At 38.1% G+C, this 25,948-nt stretch overlaps 2 protein-coding genes across 3 annotated transcripts; one reads left to right on the top strand and one right to left on the bottom strand.

The window, feature by feature from the left end:
* The first annotated feature begins 1,480 nt into the window (after positions 1-1,480).
* On the top strand, positions 1,481-25,948 carry LOC137073847 (GTPase IMAP family member 8-like). Its single transcript, XM_067442552.1, has 4 exons — positions 1,481-1,857; positions 20,307-20,384; positions 23,635-24,861; positions 24,981-25,948. The coding sequence occupies exons 2-4, from the start codon at positions 20,366-20,368 to the stop codon at positions 25,811-25,813; spliced, it is 2,079 nt and encodes a 692-aa protein (XP_067298653.1). The 5' UTR covers positions 1,481-1,857; positions 20,307-20,365; the 3' UTR covers positions 25,814-25,948.
* Positions 2,462-11,108, bottom strand: LOC137073846 (galectin-5-like). 2 transcript variants are annotated; one of them, XM_067442550.1, is made up of 5 exons: positions 10,970-11,108; positions 4,267-4,296; positions 3,822-3,910; positions 3,542-3,698; positions 2,462-2,817 (listed from the first exon to the last, which is right to left on the bottom strand). In XM_067442550.1, the coding sequence occupies exons 1-5, from the start codon at positions 10,970-10,972 to the stop codon at positions 2,671-2,673; spliced, it is 426 nt and encodes a 141-aa protein (XP_067298651.1). In that variant the 5' UTR covers positions 10,973-11,108; the 3' UTR covers positions 2,462-2,670. The 2 variants fall into 2 exon arrangements, with proteins under 2 accessions (XP_067298651.1, XP_067298650.1); XM_067442549.1 differs by lacking the exon at positions 10,970-11,108 and adding an exon at positions 6,260-6,396.

Below are 25,948 nucleotides of genomic sequence, written 5' to 3'. Positions count from 1 at the left end.
CTGTTTTCATTCTTCTCCCTCAGTTTGTTTATCATTTTCATGAGCTCAGTGTCTTAATAGTGATCTTCAGCTTTGTTAACTCTTTCCCTCATTCAGAAGATGCGTAATAGCGCCCCCTACTGTATAACAGTGAAAACACTGAAACCTGGACAATTCAGTTTTGGCCGGGAAATAGTTCTGGATCCACTTAACAAACCAACCCATGTTGATTGTAGGTGATGGTGGTTTGCGTCTTCTTCTTTAGCTCTTCAATGGTGTCCTTGTCATCTGTCAAGTTTAGTCCCGACTAGAATGATCGGAGTTTTGGGACAGTGATGTCTGACCTCTGGAAACCACCTTTCATGGACGCTCTCAAACGAATCTGGATCCACAAGAGAGAAGACGATCAGAAACACATCCGTGTCATCTCTTGTCCTGCTGTATCCCAGAAGTCCAGGTTTACCGGAATCCCATTGAACATATTGGAGGCACATTTGGTCGTAAACACAGTGGGAATGTATTCTCCCGAAAAAACATTGCTGATGAAACTGATCAGAAGGCATGATTTTCCAACAGCACTGTCCCCAACTAACACTACCTTTATGCCCTGCATCTGTGTTAACTTACTGTAAAATACAATGCTTCCTGCTCAGACCAGAATAACCAGCTCTTCACAATTCAGTGACACACTGATTCAACACAACGAAGATGTCACAACCAATCATCAACATCTAAACCTCTGTTAATTCTCAATAAGAGCTTCTGTAGTCGTCTGACAGAAATAAAGTCAGTCTGGTTAGTAATGTGTGAAGCTGGTAATGCTGTTTGTGGAGTTGTTTAATCCTCTGATGAGATCTTCAGAGATTTAATGTCTTCTTTTATCTTCAGTTGATTTCATCTAAGGCATTATCTTAAGAATGTGCTTGCCTACTATTTTTCTCAGGGTGTGTCTACATGACAACAATGTAGTAAAATAAAACCGCATCACTCCATCATGCTAACCTGAGAAATAGCTTCTGTACACAGCAGGCGTTTGTGTCTGAGATTCCTCCAGTGATCACTAGGGGTCGATATAGTTCTGAAATGTAGCATCTCTTCTGTTCTTTGAACCGTATTGAAAGGGAACATCAACTTTTACCTTCATATTAAGTGTGAAATATCTAATAATATATGGTTACACAATCCTCTTTAACACTTCACGGTAAGGGTACTTGAATTATCATGACTTATGCATTACCTGTTAGTTCCTGATGATTCATGAGATATTAATGCATGAATTCATGATAATTCATGTGCCCTTACCGTAGAGTGTTACCCATTTCTCTTCTCTAAAAACCTCAAAATATTTTCAGATTAACTTTAAGAGAAATATATTTTTCTTTTTTAGCTAAAGGTCAATTATGTTTTTCTCTTGTTGAGGAAGTGACGCTGATATTTCTGTAAGTATGTGCAAAAACACAGTTAGCAAAATATCAGTGTTAACCACACACTAAAGCTAAAAGAGCATGTGTTAAACCGTCAGTCGTTCAGTTGCTGTTGATCTGATGAGCTTCAACACGGTAAGACAAACACACTCTTACTTAAATGAAAACTGATGATTATTTCTATAGATGAAGCTCATATAACACATGATTCCTGACATGAGAAATATCTTCTGTTCATCTAATGATCAGTTCATTCACACACACTGATGTTGAGCATTAATAATCTCCAGATGTGCAAAGATCTCACTAACACTAAGAGCTGTTTAGGGTGATGAACACACACTGTTTATGAGTATATGAGTGATGTTTAATGCTGTATTATAGATGTATTTTATGCTGATGTCGGTCAGAATGGCTCCTCCTCTTCCTCTGATCTTTCTGCTCATGATTCTCGGTGAGTCTCTGTTACATTCACATTACAAACACTCTGATGTTTTATTTCATTTTATTGTCAAAGACCCCATAATGATGATTAATGATCAGTTTTCTGTACTATATTGATGCGTTTCCTTTTGAATCAGGAAGTTTGAGTGAGAGGTGTCAATGGGCTTGTCCGTTTTATAAATATCCAATAGTTTTTAGTCAGTTTTAAACATGAATTGCTATTTTTTTTTTGGTTTAGGGGAGGGACTTTCTCACTTATCAGAGCATTTGATTGGACAAACATCAGTGTATCGTTAAATCATGGATATTTTTGGCTAATTTTCTCAGAAGACAGTGTAGAAATACTTGATGAGAATAATTGATGAGAGTTGTGAGATTTACTCGCACACAGACATCAAAAATCAGCCTATGAATCTCAACAATCTGACATGCTTCATGCCTCATGCCACAATGCGTTACATTTTGCATTACAATGCGTTTTTTCTTTTTTTTAATCTTGATTCACGCTTATTGTTTTTCGATTCATTACCGCAGTATTTTAGGTGGAAAATTGATCCTATAATATTTTGCTAGAATTATTTGCACAAACAGCATGAATGGATTGGAAACCTCAATGCAGAACAGTCTTTATTATCATTATCAATTATCATTCTTTTCACTGAAGCTGTGGACAATCACATAGCTATCAGACAAGTGAAATATATCTGCATGTGGAAATACAGATTGATACATCAAATGCAAATAATCTCTTTTTTGCTAAACAAGTTTATATAAATTGCTGCATTTTTTGAACATTCATTTCAGATTTGGATAAGATGCTTTTTTATGGCTGCACAAAGGTCAACTGCAGATCTCCATCAATGTCTAAAACATCAATGTCCTCCAGCTTAGTGTAACGATGCTTGTAAGTGTGAGTTCGTTCACCATTGACAAACACTTCATAGGCTTGATGACCGCAGATGATGGCGACCTAAAAGGCACAAACAAGTCAAGGATGTAAAATCATTAAACTACAGATGTCCCCAAAAAGTTCTAATGTACAGTGCCAACTAACACATTTTCATAACACTTTATTTTACAGCTTCCTTGTTACATAATTACATTGGTTGCATAATTACACACAACTAATCCTAAATCCAACCATAAACCTACCCAGCAGACACAGTAAGTCAATGTGACGTCAGGAAGATGTTAGACTCCTACTAATTTCATTCAGACGTTGGATTTTGGTTGAAAATGAAAATCCCCAACACATCTACTACTTATGCAAACGTTGATCACTCAAAAAATAAATTATAAGCTAAAACAGCCACACACATACGCAGTGATCATGCACATCTCACACAACCCCATTCAGTATAGTGCAAAAATGTATTGTCAACAGTGTTTTCTGAGATTTATAAAATAGCTTAGAAACTGAAGTTATAGTATATATTTTGTAGAATCTAAACCCACAGCTTCACTATTAGTAGAGAGATGCTGGCAGGTAGAATTAATTCACATGCAATCACACCTCTCACTATTCATTCATTATGCCATAGCTGTCCTGTGGACAAGAAAAACAGTGTTTGCATCTCAGCTTAAGGTCTAGGGTTATTTGTTCTCTAATGCGGCCATCAGCGACTAGTCGACATCGACTCGATTTCATCACATAAATGTCGACTTTAAAACATCGGAAGTCGTTCAACCCCTACCTGCAGTGGTTTCCCTCTATTGAATGGAAAAGGTCCAGATCGATCCTCCTCGCCCCACTTTCCATCCTCATAGCTGTTTCTAATAACCATATTTTCATCAAAACGAGGATTGTAGTGAAGTGCAATTCCAATTTTGTGCCGCAGGTTAATTTCTATTCTGTTGGCAAAAAAAAAGAAACTTTATTTCATTGATCAGATGGATGGTGTCATTAAGACAGCTTTTGAAGCCAATTTTAAACCGATGCATGATCTTTCTGCAGAAAGAAATTATATTTTAAACCTTTTTGCTTCAGGACTGATGAGTCCTTGGATGATGATGACTTTGCCAGGCTCAAGTCCACCATGGAAGATGCTTTTATACGGGACCTTCTGAAATTGTGGGTCAGAATAATTAAAGATATTAATATTTAACTGAAATGTAATGTATATCATATTAACACTTTAGTCCCTTGCCAAAAGTTAATTCAAATCCACTTCACATAATACAATAAAAATTGTATAGTATTCAAGATGATTTTATATATATATATATATATATATATATATATATATATATATATATATATATATATATATATATATATATATATTTAGTGGGTTTATTTATGGGCTTCCATACAAACAACAGTGTCCATGCATTTGTAAATATCATTCTTACAATAAAGTGTAGTAAAAGTGCTACAGAGATCAAAATGTTAAAGAAAAAAAAGAAAAAAAAAACTTACAAAAGATCCTGGAGTTGGAGCATATTGGGGCTGTAAGGAAAAATATAAATGCACATATTTAGGAAAGAAGAAGATTGTCAGGTTAGGTTTAGAGGTTTTCAGTTCAGGTTTAAAAAAATAATAAACATTAAAAAAACACATAATTTCCAAAATATGAACGTTCAACTTTTACTGTGCCACAGAATAATGTAGTTTTAATAGTTTCATTGGAAATGCTGCATTTGAATCATGAATCAGTGTTTGCTTAGTAAAAAAAAAAAAAAAAAAAAATTGAGAAAATGTGTTCAGACTTTACTGACGTAAACGCTGCACAATGGCAAGTGGAAATACTGATTTAATTCAGCCACATATGTTTGAACCAAAAGAGATTGATTTATATTAATATCATTTTATGTATCACAAATCATGTTCCGGTTTGCCATCTCAGTCATCTCGGCTTTTTATGTATAAAAATTATTATTATTATTATTTATTTTTGTCAAGCTCTGTGGCTTTTAAAGGTGCAATGTGTGAATTTAATTGGCATCTACCGGTGATGTTGTGAATTGCATTAAGCCACCGCTCACCCCTCCTTTTTGATGCACATAGAGAAGCTTCAGGGGACGACACTGTCAGGGTTGGGTTAAGGGAAAGGAGCGAAGACTCAATATGAAGGAGGAATGGGCTTTACTTGATAAACAAAAACTACACTGAGGTGGAAAAACAAGACTTGACATGGAGCAGGGAAACACAAGGTGTTCAATGACGATCCAGCACAGGACTACAAACACAAGGGGAATAAATAGGGAGCAAACAAAAAGAGGGTAACAAGGGAAGACAGATGGGTCAGATTAACCAATATCAGGAAACAAGGTGGGCGGGGTTAGACAATAGACATGAGCACATGGCACAAATAAACACTTGACAAGCCATGTGCTCACACCAAACATGACATGACTATGCAGTTAATGAGAACTCATAAGCTGTTTTCACAAAACATGATAACATGAAAGCACAGACAGAGCGCACGACAACAAGTGAATGCTCATCTCATTTAATACTGTCAGTCCCGCCGCTGGCCGTCTTGATGAATCAGTGAATCAAGTCAGTGACTAAAACCATCAACTTCATGTCATTTCTGTTAGCAGCATGAAACAAATCTGTTATTTAAATGATTAAACTGCAGAAGGTGATCAAAGAACATTCTTTATCATGTTCGGATCTGTTAATCACACGTTTATCTGCAGTGCACACTTGCCCAAACTGCCGTTAAGCTGCTCAACAGAAACTCTTACTGTATTCATGTCGATGTCGTGTTTGGTGTTAGTTGTGGTGAAAGCATTTTGTGAAAGAAATAATGTTGTAAATTTCACTCGTGTTTATTCAGAGCTCTCAGATACAAAAAAATAAAAAATAAAAATAAACTCACAGCGCCCTCAACAACTCGTTACAATAACACTTTCTCAGCAATCTTTCCCCAGCTCTCCGTCTCTCTCTGGACTGGCATTGCTGCTCGCCTCATTAAACCACGCCCCCTCCACCGCATAATCTAATACTCATTTCAAATGCAAAGATGTCAGCCAATCGCAACAGTGGGTGTTTTCACTGAAGTCTAACAGCAGGCAAGTAAATCTGTGATTGGATGTGCCATGGTCATGAAATATAATTCATTTATAAATATAAAGTTATTAAGGAAATTAGTTTCTGCATTACTGAAAAAGTTTCAAATAGGCTAAATCATCAGACTGGCCTAATGGGGCAAATCCTTTGGGGCAATTGTTCTACCGTCCAACAAAGTCTATAAGCAAATCAATATCATAAATGTAGTAATGCATTTTTTATAGTAATGCATTTAACCTGATGAATATATTTATAGGAAGAGAAGATTAGTTTATTTCATACATGAAAAATGGTAATATCGCTTTTTATTTTTTTATTTTAAATAAAACATTCAGCATATTGTCAATTTACTAAACTGAAATGAATCATGATTTTAAAATAACTGGTCACTTACCGGGTTGAAAAACGGCAGTTGCTGATACAGAGCCATTTTGTCAAATGTTAAAGTTTATTTTCAATCTTATATTCAAGGCTGAGCACCCCTTACAAAATGTCCAGATGAACACAGACAGAGAGTGCTCTGATCAAGCTTTCTTCAAAGGTGCATTTGTGCTTTACGTTTCGGTTTATAAACCTTTCTCAAACAAAGAAATATCAACACATCTAATTCTCGACCAATAAAATTAACTGTTGCCTTATAAGGCACTATTATATAAAATATGCAAAATAACATTAGAGCTCTCACCCCATATAGCATGTGCTTTCTTAAGTAAATAAATAGTGGCTATCACATTACAGTTGCACAATCCTTCAGTCTGCTTCACACTGTAAAAAAATAATAACTTTTAAAAACTGTGAAATGCATGACAGCACAGGGTTCCAAACCTTAATGGAAATAATGGTTGAAGATTGTTACAACTGCACTGAAAAAAGGTTTTCATTAATTCAATTAAAAACATTTAGGGTAATGGTTCACATCTATATTTCATACTTTAGCCAATGAAAAATAAATAAAAAATAACTTGCACAAAACAATATTTTCCATAAAGAAAGTCTATATATATATATATATATATATATATATATATATATATATATATATATATATATATATATATATATATATATATATATATGTATATATATATATATATATATAGTCTTGTTCAAAATAATAGCAGTACAATGTGACTAACCAGAATAATCAAGGTTTTTAGTATATTTTTTATTGCTATGTGGCAAACAAGTTACCAGTAGGTTCAGTAGATTGTCAGAAAACAAACAAGACCCAGCATTCATGATATGCACGCTCTTAAGGCTGTGCAATTGGGCAATTAGTTGAAAGGGGTGTGTTCAAAAAAATAGCAGTCTACCTTTGACTGTACAAACTCAAAACTATTTTGTACAAACATTTTTTTTTTCTGGGATTTAGCAATCCTGTGAATCACTAAACTAATATTTAGTTGTATGACCACAGTTTTTTAAAACTGCTTGACATCTGTGTGGCATGGAGTCAACCAACTTGTGGCACCTCTCAGCTGTTATTCCACTCCATGATTCTTTAACAACATTCCACAATTCATTCACATTTCTTGGTTTTGCTTCAGAAACAGCATTTTTGATATCACCCCACAAGTTCTCAATTGGATTAAGGTCTGGAGATTGGGCTGGCCACTCCATAACATTAATTTTGTTGGTTTGGAGCCAAGACTTTGGAGCCCGTTTACTAGTGTGTTTTGGGTCATTGTCTTGTTGAAACAACCGTTTCAAGGGCATGTCCTCTTCAGCATAGGGCAACATGACCTCTTCAAGTATTTTAACATATGCAAACTGATCCATGATCCCTGGTATGCGATAAATAGGCCCAACACCATAGTAGGAGAAACATGCCCATATCATGATGCTTGCACCTCCATGCTTCACTGTCTTCACTGTGTACTGTGGCTTGAATTCAGAGTTTGGGGGTCGTCTCACAAACTGCCTGTGGCCCTTGGACCCAAAAAGAACAATTTTACTCTCATCAGTCCACAAAATGTTCCTCCATTTCTCTTTAGGCCAGTTGATGTGTTCTTTGGCAAATTGTAACCTCTTCTGCACATGCCTTTTTTTTAACAGAGGGACTTTGCGGGGGATTCTTGAAAATAGATTAGCTTCACACAGACGTCTTCTAACTGTCACAGTACTTACAGGTAACTCCAGACTGTCTTTGATCATCCTGGAGGTGATCATTGGCTGAGCCTTTGCCATTCTAGTTATTCTTCTATCCATTTTGATGGTTGTCTTCCGTTTTCTTCCACGTCTCTCTGGTTTTGCTCTCCATTTTAAGGCATTGGAGATCATTTTAGCTGAACAGCCTATCATTTTTTGCACCTCTTTATAGGTTTTCCCCTCTCTAATCAACTTTTTAATCAAAGTACGCTGTTCTTCTGAACAATGTCTTGAACGACCCATTTTCCTCAGCTTTCAAATGCATGTTCAACAAGTGTTGGCTTCATCCTTAAATAGGGGCCACCTGATTCACACCTGTTTCTTCACAAAATTGATGACCTCAGTGATTGAATGCCACACTGCTATTTTTTTGAACACACCCCTTTCAACTAATTCAACTAATTGCCCAATTGCACAGACTTAAGAGCGTGCATATCATGAATGCTGGGTCTCATTTGTTTTCTGAGAATCTACTGAACCTACTGGTAACTTGTTTGCCACGTATATATAAAGATTTAATCAGAACAAAAATTCTCATTTAATAAATAAGTATTAGACATGATGTGCTTTATCTAATCAAATAGAAAGTTTAAATAGTTACTTTAGCGATTAGCATATGGCTTTGTATCAGTAGAAACCCGGGAGTATATTTAAATGACCATGCTTCCCCATGCATTTTATTTCTGGAAAAAATCCTCAGATGTCCAAGTATCATCATAATCAGAGGATTTTTTGGCCAGAGGCTAAAGACTACAGCCAGTAGAGGAGCTATTTCCACATGTTTTCAACCTGTTCATGGGGATTGGGATCGCACTCACAGCGCTCGGCTTTGGCAGCTGCAGGCATTCATGTAAACGGAGCGGTGCAGAGCAAAGTGAGTGTTTCAACTTCTCAAATTAATTACTATGAATCAGAATTAAAGGAGTACTTGAGCGCTGGGAAGATGAATCTGTATTTAAACTGGGTCATTAATGTAGTAGAAATGTGAAATTATTTTTTTAATTGCTAAGGTGCTTTCTAGACTGAGAAAAGACAGACAATGTATTTTTGTCACATGGGGATGAAAGACAACAATTCCCAGAATGCTTCGCTGCCCTACAAGGCCATTCCCAAAAACATGCAGAAAACATGCGGACATGGCTCCCTCTGCTGGCTGTAGTCTTAAGCCTCTGGCAAAACAATTCCTCCGATGACACAAATTGACGATATTTGCGTCATGGGAGGAATTTTTCCAGAAATAAAATGCATAAATCTCTTGTCTCAGGGGGATATGAGGGAGGGAAGCACAATCATTTGAATATACTCCAGGGTTTCTACTGATACAAAGCCATATGCTAATCGCTGAAGTAACCCTTTAAGATTCCAAAGGCATGATCTAAAAAAAGCGCCAGACTGAACACGTGCTGTGAACGACTGAAACACCCGCGCTTACCTCAGCTCACATCAGGAGAGCTCATTCAGCTCATTTATCACAATGAATGTAATCTGACTCCTGCTGCGTTTGTGCTGTGACAGTCACCCAGCGGCTCAATCACATTATATTGAACAAACACAGGCAAGTGATCCAGTAGCAGTGTCCGTTGAATTCGATGCGACTATCCAATCGAAGTAGAACACATGGAGACTGGGGAAAGTCTCTAGCGGGTCCGTTGATTTTATTCCCCACTGGCTCAAAAGCACACCTATGGCGGTAAACTTCAGGAACGCCCATCAATGTATAAACGAGGAAAGCACCACAACCCCACGCTTCAGTCTTGCCACAAAAGTGGATCTGTACGAATAGAAAATGCCACACAGCCTCCATGTTTGCAGTGTGCCACCGGCCTTATTGTCTTTAATATCTCCCCTCATCAGTTAAGAAATTTAAATTGTCATGGAAAGTCAATTTGTAAGATTGTGAAGATGATAAATGTCTGTGAAATGTAAATAATTTGAAGATGTAAGTGTAATCAAGTTCGTAGATATGGGAAGGAAGGAGGCGGGAACCGGCGAATGTTCAACAAAGACTTTAATCAAATATTAAACAAAACGAAAGTAACGCAGGCAGCCCCTCACGGATGACTGCCCGCACACACATAACAAAACATAAACAAAACTCAACGTAAAGTTCAGGCCTGGTCCTCTCTCGTCCTTGACTGGTGTCGCTCATCCTTAAAGGTCCCATTCTTTGCGATTCCATCTTTCAAACTTTAGTTAGTGTGTAATGTTGCTGTTAGAGCATAAATAATACCTGTAAAATTATAAAGCTCAAAGTTCAATGCTAAGCGAGATATTTTATTTAACAGAAGTTCCCTTTCGAAGCCTACAGCGAACGGCCGGTTTGGACTACACCGCTGCACTTCCTGCTGTAATGACGTCACTAGAACCGTTTGTTGACGAACCCTCCGCCCACAAGAACACGCAAAATAGGGGGCGTTATCCTTTTGCTCTCGCAGGTCGAGAATAGGAAGCGTTGTTTTTGTAGAGTGTGTTTGTCGCCATGCCATTGAAACGCTGTTATTTTCATCCCGGAGTCAAATCACCTTTGTTTGGCCTTCCCACGGACGCTGTACGTAGAGATCAATGGCTACAGTTTATGGTTAACTCGGTTCCGGAAAATTATAATCACAATTTAAAACTATGTGCAGCACATTTTGCTGAGGACTGCCTCCTCAATCTCAATCAGTTTAATGCCGGATTCGCAGAAAGATTATTCTTAAAAGATGACGCAGTTCCCTCTTTGTTGTTTATGGACCACAACCGGTAAGTGTATTTTATTATTTAAGTCAGTCCGTTTAACAGTTTATGTAACTCATGACACAAAGTGCAACGCTGTTTAGCTTTGTTAACTAACGTTAGATGGTAATTGAAACTAAACCCGAAAAACTTAGCATATAAAAGTGTAGTAATTCATTCAGACACCATCGATTGTTGGTGTTTGTAATGATCAGTTTAAACTACTGAATAGACAGCTTACCATTCTGAAACATCCAGCAAAAGTCTTTCCTGAGCAGGTTGTAATCGATACTCATCGATATTCTCCGGGTCTGATTCCGACTCAAATTGATAAGGCAATATATACATTTTTGCAATAACATTGAGCGCGCGTATCTACCCGTTATGATAAGAGGCGGGACCTTTCCGGGCAACGTGCTAAGCTCCTGTCCAATCACAGCGCGGGAAGCTCTGGCCTGATCAGAATGTGTTATTTCACAAGAATAAGGGTAATGAATGAGTTCATGCTTATGGTGTGTAATAAAAATATACATCTACTGATGATTCAAACACATCCAGAGCTTATAGTTAAAAAGAGTTGAAGACATGGAAAATAGTATACATGTTAGATGGCTAGGCAGAATGTCATATGTGAGTATTGATTGCTTTAGATATATACTATTAATGTACACTGACATCTAAATGTGATCGACATTGTTTCAATTAGAAACGGAACCTGATGAGAAACTGTATGTGAGTAATTCTGTATTTATGTGTTGTGTTTTTTCTTCTGAAAGCTATGTTTCATGTTATACGGTTATCAGTACATGAAAATTTTGAAATATTTGCATTAATCCAAATAAAAATAAAAATAAAACAATATACAGACAGAGAAGTTGAAGCAGCAGCTTCGTGTGTCTCGTCTTTATTCACTCCTATATTTTCCCTCATTGCACTTTGAGCCATTATTTTTCATACTGGGCTTAGGAAACTGATGCTAGTAGAGTCAAAAGAGCGCTCCGTATGTAATGAGTGCTTTCTAGTGTACACACTACGGAGAGTGTCCCCATCTAACCTTTTCGTCTTTTCATTATTTCATACAGAAATAAATATTCCACCAAGGAAGAGCACCATCTCATCCATTTTAGGGGTTCACTTTTGATGGTGCTGAATCACCTGATGACAGCTTGGAGGAGCATGCATTTCATTGTTTTGATGCCGCTGTCAGTGCTGTTCTCCTCGGCGAGCAGGCCTGGTAAAACGGTGGCTGCTGAGATTACGTCGGCTGTAATGGAGGTCGCAGAGCTGATTTTCATTGTTAACTCATCTAAGAGCTCCAGCACCGTTACTGTATTTTTTTTTCCCAGCAAACACCACTCACTGCCATCGTAGCTCGGTTGTGTGGACCTCTGCACTTTTTTACCGGAAGCACCACACTACAGAGGTCATATGTATCTGAGTCAACCCAGTGCACTGTGAGGCTTATCAGCGACATTGGGCAGACATCTTAAGTCCACATATCTGAAATAAAGTTCAGGGCTGGAATTCCTTTTAACTTCTCAGCTAACTTGGTTGACACTCTTCTGTATAGTTAAGGTAGTCCTGGATGGTAAACTAAACCGTGGCTGCAAGTGTACAATCACGTCATGGTAATATAAGAATGTCCTGTAAGTTTCAGAGCTGAAAACGTCCTTGTTAGTCAAAGAAAAGCTTTTATAGACACCAGGCCCAGAAAACAGAATATCTCAGAATATGCCTCATCCTGACGTCATCGTGTGGCGAAACATGCCTCTACAGAATAAAATGCACACAATTCAGTAGCCCTGCCCACCGACTCATGGAGCTATTCGGATTGTGCTAGCCAGCAGCAATAAACATGCCAGAGATAGCGAGATATTGCACTATTCCTCCCACTAAACAATGTTATGCCCAAAAGACATCTTTTCAACGTATGCCACTAATGACAAAGACGTTGAAAAGACCTCTTTTGGACGTAACTTTGTTAAGTGGTCTGGTTGTGGAAGAACACAGTTGCTGCATAAGCTTCCTGTAGATCCTAATATTAGGAATGAGTGGTTGAACTTTATTTTGAATGAAGTTCCAGCTCACGTGGGGAAGACATTGTACGCATGTTTGCTTCAATTCACAGCTGAAGCAATTGTAAACAAGTCTCAGGTCAATAGTGGATTTCCTTCTATATTGGATCCGACAGGAATGGTGCAACACACTTATGCAAGTGTTTTATATGTGATAGTATTGCTTTGTTACAGACCATTTTGATTGTGTATGTGTCTAACAGGACATACCTTAGCATGCTGTCACAGGCTGGAGAATACTTTTTTGTTGGTTCATTGCGATTTGGGATCAGACTTGGAAAGCCCAACAACCCTGAGGCTATGTGTTTTCCAGACAGGCTACCAAAACGTAAGCCCAACGGTAGGCCGGTGAATCCTAAATAGTGAAATATAACATTCCTTTCTTGATCTACGATATTTGAAGGATGCGCGCACGTGTGTGTGTGTGTGTGTGTGTGTGTGTGTGTGTGTGTGTGTGTGTGTGTGTGTGTTTACGCTTATATCCACCGATCAGGCGGGCCAAGTAATACAAAAATAATATTCCAATCAATCGCGGGTGGATGAAAAATAAATCATTGTGTTTGTTTGATAAAGACTCTTACGAGCCCTGTGATCGAGAGAATCATTCCGGTTCCCGCTTTCAAAACAATCCCTTATGTGAACTGAACTGACAGGGGAGCTGAAGACAGGGCCGGCGTTTGCTATAGGTGAGCTTGGTTGGTCGCCTAGGGCGACAATTGTGTTGGGGGCACGAGCGCGCTCTAGTGCCGCATTACTTCCCATTAAGCATAGAATCGGAACAAGCGAAATACAACATAATGTTCATTAAACATGATCATCATAGGGCGCCCCCTCAGCCACACATTTAATTACTTATCAACCTGATTATTGGATTGAATTGATGGTGATTATTGATTATTAGTTCAGGCGTTAGGTCAGGCAAGTGCTCATCTTGCGTGTTCATCAAAAATGAGGCGTCTAAACCCGCGGATGCACAGAGACGGAAAAAGAGAAAAAAGAAAGGAAGAAATTTGAAAGAAAGCCCAGTATAGAGGTTAGTCTTCTTATCTCAGCCAACAAGATGTCAAACAAAATAAAATTACTTAGTATCAATCTTATCAACTAATATTTATTTTGTAAATATGATTAATATTGTCACTAAGCTGAACTTGCTAGTTTTCTACATAATTACTATACGTATTGCAAACATAACTTCACTGACAATAATATACAATAACCTACATGGATGTCATTTAAATATCAAAAGTCCAGTTCGTTATGAATATGGATAACGTATGCACGTTAGTTATAAAAAGTACAAACGCTTTCTACGTGGGCGTCGGAAGGAAATAAATACGGCATCTCGTTTTTTTTTTTTTTTTTTACTGGAGCAGCCTAACGATATATGCCATATTATTTACATTAAACACAAATATGCTGTGTTCACTATATTCTCTACAGTGGATGTAGTGTAGTGGTAACACGCATGGCATCAAGATTTGATGCAGATAGATCAGAGGTTCGATCCTGCCTTTTGCCACACTCGCTCTATTCCCTTTTCCCATCACATATCAAATCGGAAAGGCATTTATTTTCAATAAAAAGCGAGAAAATGTTTGAAAAGAGGAAATAAAGCGTTGAACGTGTTTAATAATAAGTGCTTCTCGGTTAGGGGTAGGCCTAGGTAAACAGACATATGCTGAATTAGAATAGAGACGATAAAAGTGAGTGGGGTGGGGTGGGGTGGTGGGGTGGAGGGGTGGGGGGCGCAAAACTCCATCTCGCCTAGGGCAACCAAAGAGCTAGAGCCGGCCCTGGCTGAAGATCATTAAATATGCAAATCTTATCCAATCCTAAAAGTGAACCTTTACTTCCAAGTCTCCAGTGTGGTATTCCCATCAAAACCCAGGGTTCAGGAGAGAGCCTCAAAACCAGTGTAAAAAAATAGCCTATTACTTATTAGTTATGATGTTTTTGAATGTAAAAACCACACAAACGTCATTAGTTGACCTCAGACAACAGTATAAAAAATAAAAAAGCCAGTTCATGACACATTTAACTATAGTTGATATTGAAAAAGCACTTTTTAAAGCTACAGTTGATATTGGAAACGCACTTGTTCTTAAAGCTATAGTTGATATTGGAAACGCACTTGTTCTTAAAGCTACAGTTGATATTGGAAACGCACTTGTTCTTAAAGCTACAGTTGATATTGGAAACGCACTTGTTCTTAAAGCTATAGTTGATATTGGAAACGCACTTGTTCTTAAAGCTATAGTTGATATTGGAAACGCACTTGTTCTTAAAGCTATAGTTGATATTGGAAACGCACTTGTTCTTAAAGCTATAGTTAATATTGGAAACGCACTTGTTCTTAAAGCTACAGTTGATATTGGAAACGCACTTGTTCTTAAAGCTATAGTTGATATTGGAAACGCACTTGTTCTTAAAGCTATAGTTGATATTGGAAACGCACTTGTTCTTAAAGCTATAGTTGATATTGGAAACGCACTTGTTCTTAAAGCTATAGTTAATATTGGAAACGCACTTGTTCTTAAAGCTACAGTTGATATTGGAAACGCACTTGTTCTTAAAGCTATAGTTGATATTGGAAACACACTTGTTCTTAAAGCTATAGTTGATATTGGAAACGCACTTGTTCTTAAAGCTATAGTTGATATTGGAAACACACTTGTTCTTAAAGCTATAGTTGATATTGGAAACGCACTTGTTCTTAAAGCTATAGTTGATATTGGAAACGCACTTGTATTTAAAGCTATAGTTGATATTGGAAACGCACTTGTTGTCCCTAGAAGCTGCTGCTGTTCCTTGTCTTGGATTTTCATGGAGCTCAACATGATAATGACGGGGAATCTAGAACAGAGCCATATCACCAAATGTAAATTTTATGCAAAATATGCCAATAAAAACTTAACAAAGTTTGTCTATGTTTTTTTAACTTAAGTGGACCTGACTGAAATGCAAATATGTCAACATTTTCATATACTGATAACTGTATAACATGAAATATCTGTTTCAGAAGAAAAACCACAACATGCAAATACAGAATTACTCACATACAGTTTCTCATCAGGTTCTGATTACAATTCAAACAATGTCGATCACATTTAGATGTCAGTGTACATTAATAGTATATATCTAAAGCAATTAATACTAACACATGACATTCTGCCTAGCCATCTAACATGTATACTATTTTCCATGTCTTCAACTCTTTTTAACTATAAGCTCTGGATGTATTTAAAACATCAGTAGGGATAATTATTTTGTTACACACCATAAGCATGAACTCTCTCATTACCCTTATTTTTGTGAAATAACACATTTTCTTTTTGTAAACACTGTACTTTGATTCTTAACTGTTATATTAGTTATCAAAAGCACAAATCACATACAGAAATTCACCCCATATTCTTTCAGATTAGCATTAACACATAGCACACGTGCTACACACATTGTCATAGGTGTAAAATCCAGGGGTCAGAAAATAAAAGTCCTGCCTTTTTTTTATTCCACTCATGAACTCAGTCAGCTGATTTAACTAATTAATTCTACCTAATACAGAGCAGGAGTTTTTATCTTCTGAACCTGGACTTTCCACCGCTGACATTTAGTTGGCGCTGACAGTTTGGCTGAGAAATATCAAATTCAGCTTGACAACCACCCTAATATCTTACCTATGGATGTCTTCTAACAAGAGAAGTTTGTTCTCGCCCAGGACGATGCTACACCACTGGTGGAGTGGGCTCTAATTCCGAGCGGGCAGGGCGCGCCTTGGGATTCATACACCAAGACGATGGCATCCACAATCCAGTGGGCCATCCTCTGCTTGGAGACAGCCTTTCCCTTCTGCTGGCCTCCGTAACAGACGAAGAGCTGCTCTGAGGTCCTAAAGCTTTGCGTCCTGTCCACGTAAGTCCAAAGGGCCCGGACGGGACAGAGAAAAGCCAGGGCTGGGTCTGCCTCCTCCGAAGGTAGCGCTTGCAGGCTCACCACCTGGTCCCGGAAGGGAGTGGTGGGAACCTTGGGCACGTATCCAGGCCAGGGTTTCAGGATCACGTGAGAGTTGTCCAGCCCCGAATTCCAGGCATGATTCGTTGACCAAAAATGCCTGCAGGTCCCCTACCCTCTTGATGGAGGCCAATGCAGTCAGGAGTACCGTCTTTAGAGACAGGATTTTCAACTCTGCTGACTGCAAAGGCTCAAAGGGAGGTCTCTACAGTGCGGTCAGCACCAGAGACAGGTCCCAAGAGGGTATAGAGGGAGGGCGAGGCGGATTTAATCTCCTCGCCCCCGTCAGGAACCTGACGATCAGGCCGTGCTTCCCTAAGGACTTACCTCCTACTAAATCTTGATTAGCGGCAATTGCGGCAACGTAAACTTTAAGGGGAGAGGGAGACTGACAGAACATCTTCGGGGGTCTTCTCGGTGAGAAGAGCACCAGTCGACGAACAGATTCCACTTCAACGCATAGAGGTACCTTGTAGAGGGCGCTCTAGCGGAAGTGATGGTGTCTACCATAGCCTGTGGTAGATCACCTAGAACCTCCGCGTCCCGTCCAGGGACCAGACATGGAGTTTCCAGAGGTCCAGAAGCGGGTGCAAGAGGGTGCCCCGTCTCTGAGTCAGGAGTTCTTTCCACAGAGGAAAGGGCCAAGGAGGTGCAGTCGCGAGGAGCACTAGTTCCGGGAACCAATTCCTGTTGGGCCAATACGAAGCTACCACCAGGACCTGCTCCTCATCCTCCCAGTGTCTGTGCGAGAAGGCTCACTGGGGGAAACCAAGTAGAGGTAACTGCAGACTGGAGCAATGGGTGTGCCATGAGGTCGGAAAGGAATGGGGCGTGCCACGAGGTATGGGGTGTGCCGTGAGGTCTTCTCGTCTTTTTACAGTCTATGACCAGGACGCGAAAAGTTTCCTGATCCGCATAAAAGCGAGCCATAAACTTAATCACTATAATTACACAAATAATTATACAAGACAAAATACATTTCTTTTACTTTAGTGAACTAGGGAGCTGATTGAGACTCAGGGTATGTTACCTTCGAAACCTTCTCTGTGGCGCGGGTTACGTGACGTCATCACCACCGCGACTTTTTTGGGATCAATCATTAAAAAACATTCATACTGTTTGTGATAAATGCACTTTTTTATTTTTGTATTGGCCTTTTTCTATTTCATTTTGGACTGACTTTAAAATAGATATTCCTAAAATAGAAAATCCTATTATTAGAATTTAGAACTTCATGACATTTTACTTTGTTTCCAAAACCCATATTTTTCTGAAAAACAAAATTATATAATTAAATTATTTTGCAAACTTTTATATGCATGACACAAATGAAAGAACCCTATTACCTTTCAGATGACTGATCTCACAGTATACTTTGAAACGCTTTCAAACATGAGATCCCAAAACAAAACGTTTTCTACCTTGATTCATAAACTTATATTTGTGTATTTATGTGTTTTGTTCATTTTATACTTGTTATTGTTATTCTCTGATTTACACACTTTGTGCTGTATTTACAATGCTTTATATTCATCGTTTTTTTATTGCATTATACTTGAAATGTCTGTACTTGAACTAAATAATAAAATAAAAAATAATTAAAAAACAAATTATTATTTTAAAGATAAAAATGTCTCCTGACACTATTAAAGTCATACTAATTTTGTACTTTCATTTAAAGTAGGCTACATACAAACTAAAAGTAATATTATTTTTATAACTATGGTACAGCAAATGTTTCTGCTGTATAAAGGCATATATATACATGTTTGATCAAACACTCATCATATAATATAAAATGAAGTAAAACCGGTTTAATAAACTACTTTTAAGTGACATTAATCAAGTAAGCAAAACAAACAACATTTTATCCAAAAAAACATTTATTCAATAGTCATTTTTACAATTAAGTTTTTTAAAACGTCAGTTGAATTTTTCATCAAAGGCTTGTGTTCTAAGTCAAAACTCATTCCTCCACTGATTGATAGTAAAACTAAGGTTACTGCTGATTGGCCAACGCAGTCGTCAGGAGGAAGCTCCTTTGACCAATGAGAAACCTCTCACCACCCACCTACCTCCTGCCACGCCCCTACCTCTTGCCACGCCCATTACTCCAAGCTGCAGCTACCCCTGTCTCGGGGAAACGCATATTTGCGTAGGCCCCAGGGCCAGCTGTGTGCCAGGGCATCCGTGCCAAGGGTCCCCTCGGTCAGGGAATAAAACAACAGGCAATGGGCCGTGTCCGGGCGAGTTGTGACATGCCACAGGAGTGTAGACCAGCTTGTTTGTTGATGTACACAACGGCCGCAGTGCTGTCCTTATGGACCAGAACCTGCTTGTTATGTAGCGCCGTTTTGAAGCGGCCCAGCGCAAGATGAACTGCTAACATCTACAGGCAGTTGATGTGCCATTGCAGTTGAGGCCCCGTCCAAAGACCCGAAACTGCAAGCCCGTTGTACGTGGCACCCCAGCCGGTGGATGAGGCATTCGTGGAGACAATTGCATGCCTGGATACCTGTTCTAGGGGCACACCTGTTTAAGGTTCTTTTGCTACTGCAAATGTGTTTTACAAACACACTTTCACAGCAGCCAAAAACAGACAAATGTATAATAAGAGTAAAGAGCCCAACTAATGGAAACACTGATCACCGTTATGGTGACTTCAAATGTAACACATTCGAGTTAAACCTCTGTTAATTCTCAATAAGAGCTTCTGTAGTCGTCTGACAGAAATAAAGTCAGTCTGGTTAGTAATGTGTGAAGCTGGTAATGCTGTTTGTGGAGTTGTTTAATCCTCTGATGAGATCTTCAGAGATTTAATTTCTTCTTTTATCTTCAATTGGTTTTATCTAAGGCATTATCTTAAGAATGTGCTTGCCTACTACTTTTCTCAGGGTGTGTCCACATGACAACAATATAGTCAAATAAAACTGCATCACTCCATCATGCTAACCTGAGAAATAGCTTCTGTACACAGCAGGCGTTTGTGTCTGACATTCCTCCAGTGATCACTAGGGGTCGATATAGTTCTGCAATGTAGCATCTCTTCTGTTCTTTGTTCATGGTTTTCTGGTCTGTTTAATGTCAAGTGTTTGCTTTTTCATTTTTCCATTGGCTGTTTATTTTTTGTATTTTTATTTTTACATGGTATTTTCTGAATATAATAGTGTGTTTTGTATATACTTGTACAAAATATATTTCTTTAGACAGTTGTAAGTTTTTCAATTGTTTCTTTTCAAGTCATTAAAGGCTAAATTGAACAACACTGACAGATAGTTATGTCCTTTTTACAGAGAGAGAGAGAGAGAGAGAGAGAGAGAGAGAGAGAGAGAGAGAGAGAGAGAGTTAAAGTTCATCTTTATGTAATACTTCTGTGTTTCCGGGCTACAGCTCAAATCTTTACTGCTGCGTAATGTCCAATATACAACCATTGGATGGTGTGGAGGTAATCAAAGGGGCAAAGTTCAGACACTTCTAGTTTCTCTTATTCAGATCCTACAGTCGGACAAAAACAGAGAGACTCTGAATGACAACAAACTGCAAGAGACACAATGGCATCAGCATGTGAAGGTCAGTGTAAATGAACCTGATATGAATTAACCTGATATCACAGCTAGTTTAATACAATACTCAGAACTGAATTATGTGCTTGGATTCTTGTTTGTGGTATTAACAAAACTGACAGGTCATAAAAAGTGAATGCAATCTTATTTAGGATAGATATGTCATACAAGGCTTCAGATTTAATGTACATTATGAATGTATTAATACATTACTTTTCCCAGGATCATTGTCATATATAAACATATATATTTGGTTGTTGTAAAGCCGAGACATGATGGAGAGCACATCTCTGTCAGAGCAGCATTATGACAGTTTTCAGTTTTCGGTCATGATCTGAGACGACGGTTTGATTCCCTGCTCCTACAGATTTTAGTCTCAACTCTTGATTAAAACACAACGTCTGTGATTTTCAAGTAAATGAGAAAAACTGGCTCAGGTATGGAAAGAGGCATTGCGAGGGAGAGGGTTTGACTTCCTTGTTCTAACAATTACTTTATTGGTTCTCATTAAAATGTATTTTATATAAGTTAAATGTTAACTGACAGCTGACTATTATTATGTTGTTAGGTCAAATGTTAATAATCTGCTGGATCAGTGCAGCTACCGATGTGTGCTTTTTCATTCAAAGCTCTAAATCTTATGCCAAGGAATAAATATTTCACATCGAAGCATTAGAGCTCTATTTGTTTTTGTCAAAGTGATTGACCTCTGAAGCTGAGGAACCCATGACTGCATTCGTATCTGGTTCAAAATAAGTGAACCCCAGTGCTGTTTATCGTTCATTAAAACACTGAAATATTTTAACAGGCCTATAGTAATTCCAATACATCTGTCCATTACAGCTACTGGTTTTACATGTGGGGCCAGATTCTTAAGACATAAGTTAAGAAACATCTTAAAGCTACACTGTGTAACTTTTTTAGTTTATTCTTAGCTACACTCTAAAAAATGCTGGGTTAAAAAAACAACCCAACAATTGGGTTGTTTTTACCCAATGGTTGAGTTGTTCTTACCCAGCAATTGGGTTGTCTTAAGCAACATTTAACCCAACCACTGGGTTAAAACAACTCAACCACTGGGTTAAAACAACTCAACCATTGGGTTAAAACAACTCAATTGTTGGGTTGGTGCATTTTCAACCCAACTTGGGTTGTTTTTAACCCAGCATTTTTAGAGTGTAAAAACACTTAGTTCTTTCAAAAATATATGTGTACATTAATGTACATTTACTTCTTTCAGTAATAAAGTATTCTGTTAAGTTTATAATATGCCATTGAAAATACATACGGGTGAGGGGTTTGAATGCCGGTCACCATGTTGACCCTCCATCTTGAAAGTACATTTGCCAAAGAGGGACATACCCGTGAATTCAAGCTTCGCCTTTCACGTTTTAACACTCGATGGCACCGTGTCGAATGTGAAGAGGGGGATTGCCATGTTAATCTTGGACTAAATTGGCCACCGTAGGAGTTAAAACGAAATCAGAATTCCGTCAGAGAGGAACAGAAACTAATATCCACTGGATGGTCATATAGCTTTCACCGCTAGATAGGGGAAAATATCACACAGTGGAGCTTTAAGATAAGTTCTAAGAAGTTTGTAAGAGAGTGTGCTTTTTGAAACATTTTTTATATTTTCTTAAGAACATTATTTTTGTTTTCTTAAGAAGAAAGGTGTTGTTTGCTGTACTACCACTTATAAGGCCGGAAATGAGGTAATAAAGACATTGTTAAAATAGTCCATGTGACTTCAGCTGTTCAACCTAATGTTATGAAGCAATGAGAATGTCAGTCTCCTACACTCTCAGGAAAAAAAGGTACAGTGGAGGTACAATTGTGTTCCTTGGGGAACAAAACGTATAACTGTACCTTTATGATGTCATAGGCATGAACCAATCACTGAATAGATGTCCTTATTTAAGAATATTCTCAGATAAATTCACATTGAATGGTGAAGAGGAGTTTACATTCAACACACATTTGACAATAAAGAGTTTTCAAGAGAATACATTATAATATACACACTGGAAATGAAAGATAAACATGTTTTGATCCATGTCTTAATTATATTTTTTAAACTGGTGTGTTGTTAACTGACCTGCCTGTATACAGCCTAGATTTTTTTATATATAATCAGCCATTATGGATTCCAAAAGAAAACCGAAATGGCAGGAGGAAGAAGCTATCGCTACTACTTGCTGAATTACTCAAACAGCGTTTTTTATTTATTTATAAAACCCAACATTAACCAGCGCTGAAAAAGATGATGCCTGCTCTGTCCAAACGATACTGTGTTTGATTAACTGCTTGTCGTCAAAGATTTCGAACACATTCTCCCTCTATTAAAAGATTTGCGCACGTCTCTGTCTCCTCAGTGCCATCACAGGCCCCTATTGGCAACTCCTCACCACTTGAGAGACCTCTCGAGCTGTCTTAAAGAACTGGGAGAGGAAGAGTGATTCTTAGCTTTAAGAAATTTGATAACTTGCTTTTATACTTAAGTTTGAAAGTAGGAGTAAATGTCATGAATTCTCAGCACTTAAGACTAAAATAGCACTTTGAGAAGCTTGATAAATACGGGCCCAGGTTTAGATGTTGATGTTTTATTAAAAAGGGTTTGGTAACCATTATGGAGATCAGTGTTTCCTTTAGTTAGGCAGATTGACTCTTGGCTTTTTATATGAGTTTGTGTTTTTTGTAAAAGTGTTAACAAGGCACATAATTATTCAAACCAAAATTAGCCATTAACAAAAGTTTTCATGAAGCAAAATGTAGAATTTTGTAAAAAAAAAAAAAAAAAAAAAAAAAAAATTTTAGAGTGCATGTTTGCTGTGGTCCAACGGAGTGCATGATTATTCCCAGTTTATTCAGATTACTTTTCTTTCTGAACAAGTGCACAATCAAGTCTGTGTTGCTTTCTCTTTCATGCAAAACATCACAGTTTGAGTGCAACTGAACTAAGAACACCTCCTCCAGTAAGTCTCTAGTTCGATACCCTGGTGCACACATTGGTCTGCATGGTATCTTTCACATTAATTTTTTATTTGAACTTTGCTCCATTTCAAACTAAACTGCCAGTGTGAAAACGCCCTTACCTGCAGTTTATATGACCTCAACTACTGAGACACATTTTAAATTGTGCAATAGATACACTGTGGCAGGAGCCTATGTTAATGTTAATAACGAGTTGAAAAGAATATCTAAAGCATAACAATTAACAATATTATCTCAAGATAATGACACAATCTGTTTGGCAGGTGATCCACATGATCTGAGGATTGTGTTTCTGGAAGTCTCTGGAGCTGGAAAGAGTTCAATAGGAAATGCAATACTGGGTCGAGAGGTGTTTAAAGAGAGCAGAACCAGAGAGAGTGGTATACAGAGAGGAAGAGTAGACGACAGAAACATCTCCATCATCGACACTCCAGGATTCTTCAACACTCAACTGACTGATGAAGAGATGAAGAAGCAGATGATGAAGAGTCTAGATCTCGCTCATCCTGGTCCTCACGTCTTCCTGCTCATCATGAACCTGGATAACTTCAGAAAGGAGAAGAGGAATGTTGTGGAGGAAATTGAGGATATATTTGGAGCTCAAGTGTTTAAGTTCACTCTGGTTCTGCTTACTGGAAGAGAACAAATGTCAAACAGAGAATGGACTGTGTTTATGCTTAGTGCAAAATTTCAAGAGCTGGTGAGACACTGCAGAGACAATTATCATGCAATCAATAGTAAAAATCAGGTGAATCAAACTCAAAACACAGAGCTTCTGGAGAAGATTGATGAATTTATCAAACAGAATAATCACCAGCATTACAACAGTAGGATTTTCTCAGTTTCTCGAACAAAGAGCATAAGAATAAAGAAAAAACAAGAGGAAGAAAAGACATACAAAAGAAAAGAAAAGCAAGCTAAAACAACATGGGAGACAACTCACAGTGTAGTGGAAAAGAGAACAACACATACTGTGATTGAAGAAGTAAAGGAAATCACAAGAGAAAAGAAACAACAAGAGCGAGAACATGCATACATGAATATAAAGCAAGAGAAAGAGCCGAGACAAGACAGAGCAAAAATAAAGCCAGAGACTTTTGACATGGAAAGTGCAACAGAAGAGAAAAAAACACATGCTGTGATTGAAGAAGTAAAGGAAATCATAAGAGAAAAGAAACAACAAGAGCGAGAACATGCATACATGAATATAAAGCAAGAGAAAGAGAGACACGAACGAGCAAAAATAAAGCCAGAGACTTGTGACATGGAAAGTGCAACAGAAGAGAGAAAAAATCATTCTGTGACTGAGGTTTCTTATCTCAGTCAAACAATGAAAACAACTCACATTTATGAAAAGCCAAGCGATAGGTCATTAGACAGATTCATGGAATTCTCTAATGAAGGAATCAGAGATAGAAATGTAGGCAAGACACCAGAGAAAAGCTGGGCAATGAGCCATAAAATGAAATACCAGATGCAATCAGACGACGGTAAGAACTTTACACAAAACTCTAAACACAAAATCCAAACATCTCACATTATCTAGAGACAGTCAAGTGTCTAGAATGCATAAATCTAAATGTTTAGTTTAAATTTTTTATCATTTCAGATCTCAGGATTGTTCTTGTGGGTAAAACTGGAACTGGAAAGAGTGCAACAGGAAACACCATCCTGAGAGAAAAAAAGTTTGTTTATGAATTATCTTCTGAATCTGTGACTAAGGAATGCCAGAAACATCAGCAGCGGGTGGATTGTCGAAACATCTCAGTCATTGACACTCCAGGACTGTTTGATACATCAATCAGTAAAGAGCAGCTTAAGAAGGAAATAGTGAATTGTGTCTACATGTCTGTTCCTGGTCCTCACGTGTTTCTTCTCGTCATCAGACTGGACATGAGATTCACAGATGAGGAGAAAAACACTGTGACATGGATTCAGAAGAACTTTGGAGAAGATGCTGCTCGGTACACCATTGTTCTGTTCACTAGAGGAGATCAGTTAGATAAACCAATAGAGGAGTTTCTGACCAAAAACAAGCAGATTAATGAGCTAGTCAAACAGTGTGAAGACAGGTATCATGTTTTTGATAACACTAATGAGGATCCAGCACAGGTCACTGAACTGCTAAAGAAGGTAGATATCATGGTGATGAAGAATGGCGGAGAGCATTACACAAATGAGATGTACAAGGAAGCTCAGAAAAAGATCAGGATGAAGAAGGTTCAGGAGTCAGCTTTAGTGGGAGCGAGTGTGGCGGGTGTAGGAGCAGCAGTAGCTGGAGGTGCAGTACTGGTCGCTGCCACTGGAGGAGTTGCGCTGCCTGTAGCTTTAATGGCAGGTGGAGCCTTTCTAACAGGAGGATCAGGTGCTGCCAAAGCCATTGCACATAAGGTTAAACATATCCAGGAAAATAGGAGATCTATAAATCAGGACCAGAATTAGGAATTGGAAAACATAGGATTGGGGGGGTGTTTAGAATAGAATATTTAAATGCATTTGATGATCTAAAACACATTTGATTAATAATAAAACGTATCAAGTATTCTAGTTTACAGATCTTGTCATTAATAAATGATG

Source organism: Pseudorasbora parva, chromosome 4, assembly GCF_024679245.1.
Source record: "Pseudorasbora parva isolate DD20220531a chromosome 4, ASM2467924v1, whole genome shotgun sequence".
Classification (NCBI taxonomy): domain Eukaryota; kingdom Metazoa; phylum Chordata; class Actinopteri; order Cypriniformes; family Gobionidae; genus Pseudorasbora; species Pseudorasbora parva.
Note: the sequence above shows the minus strand (reverse complement) of the source record. Positions and strands in the feature narration are given on the sequence as shown.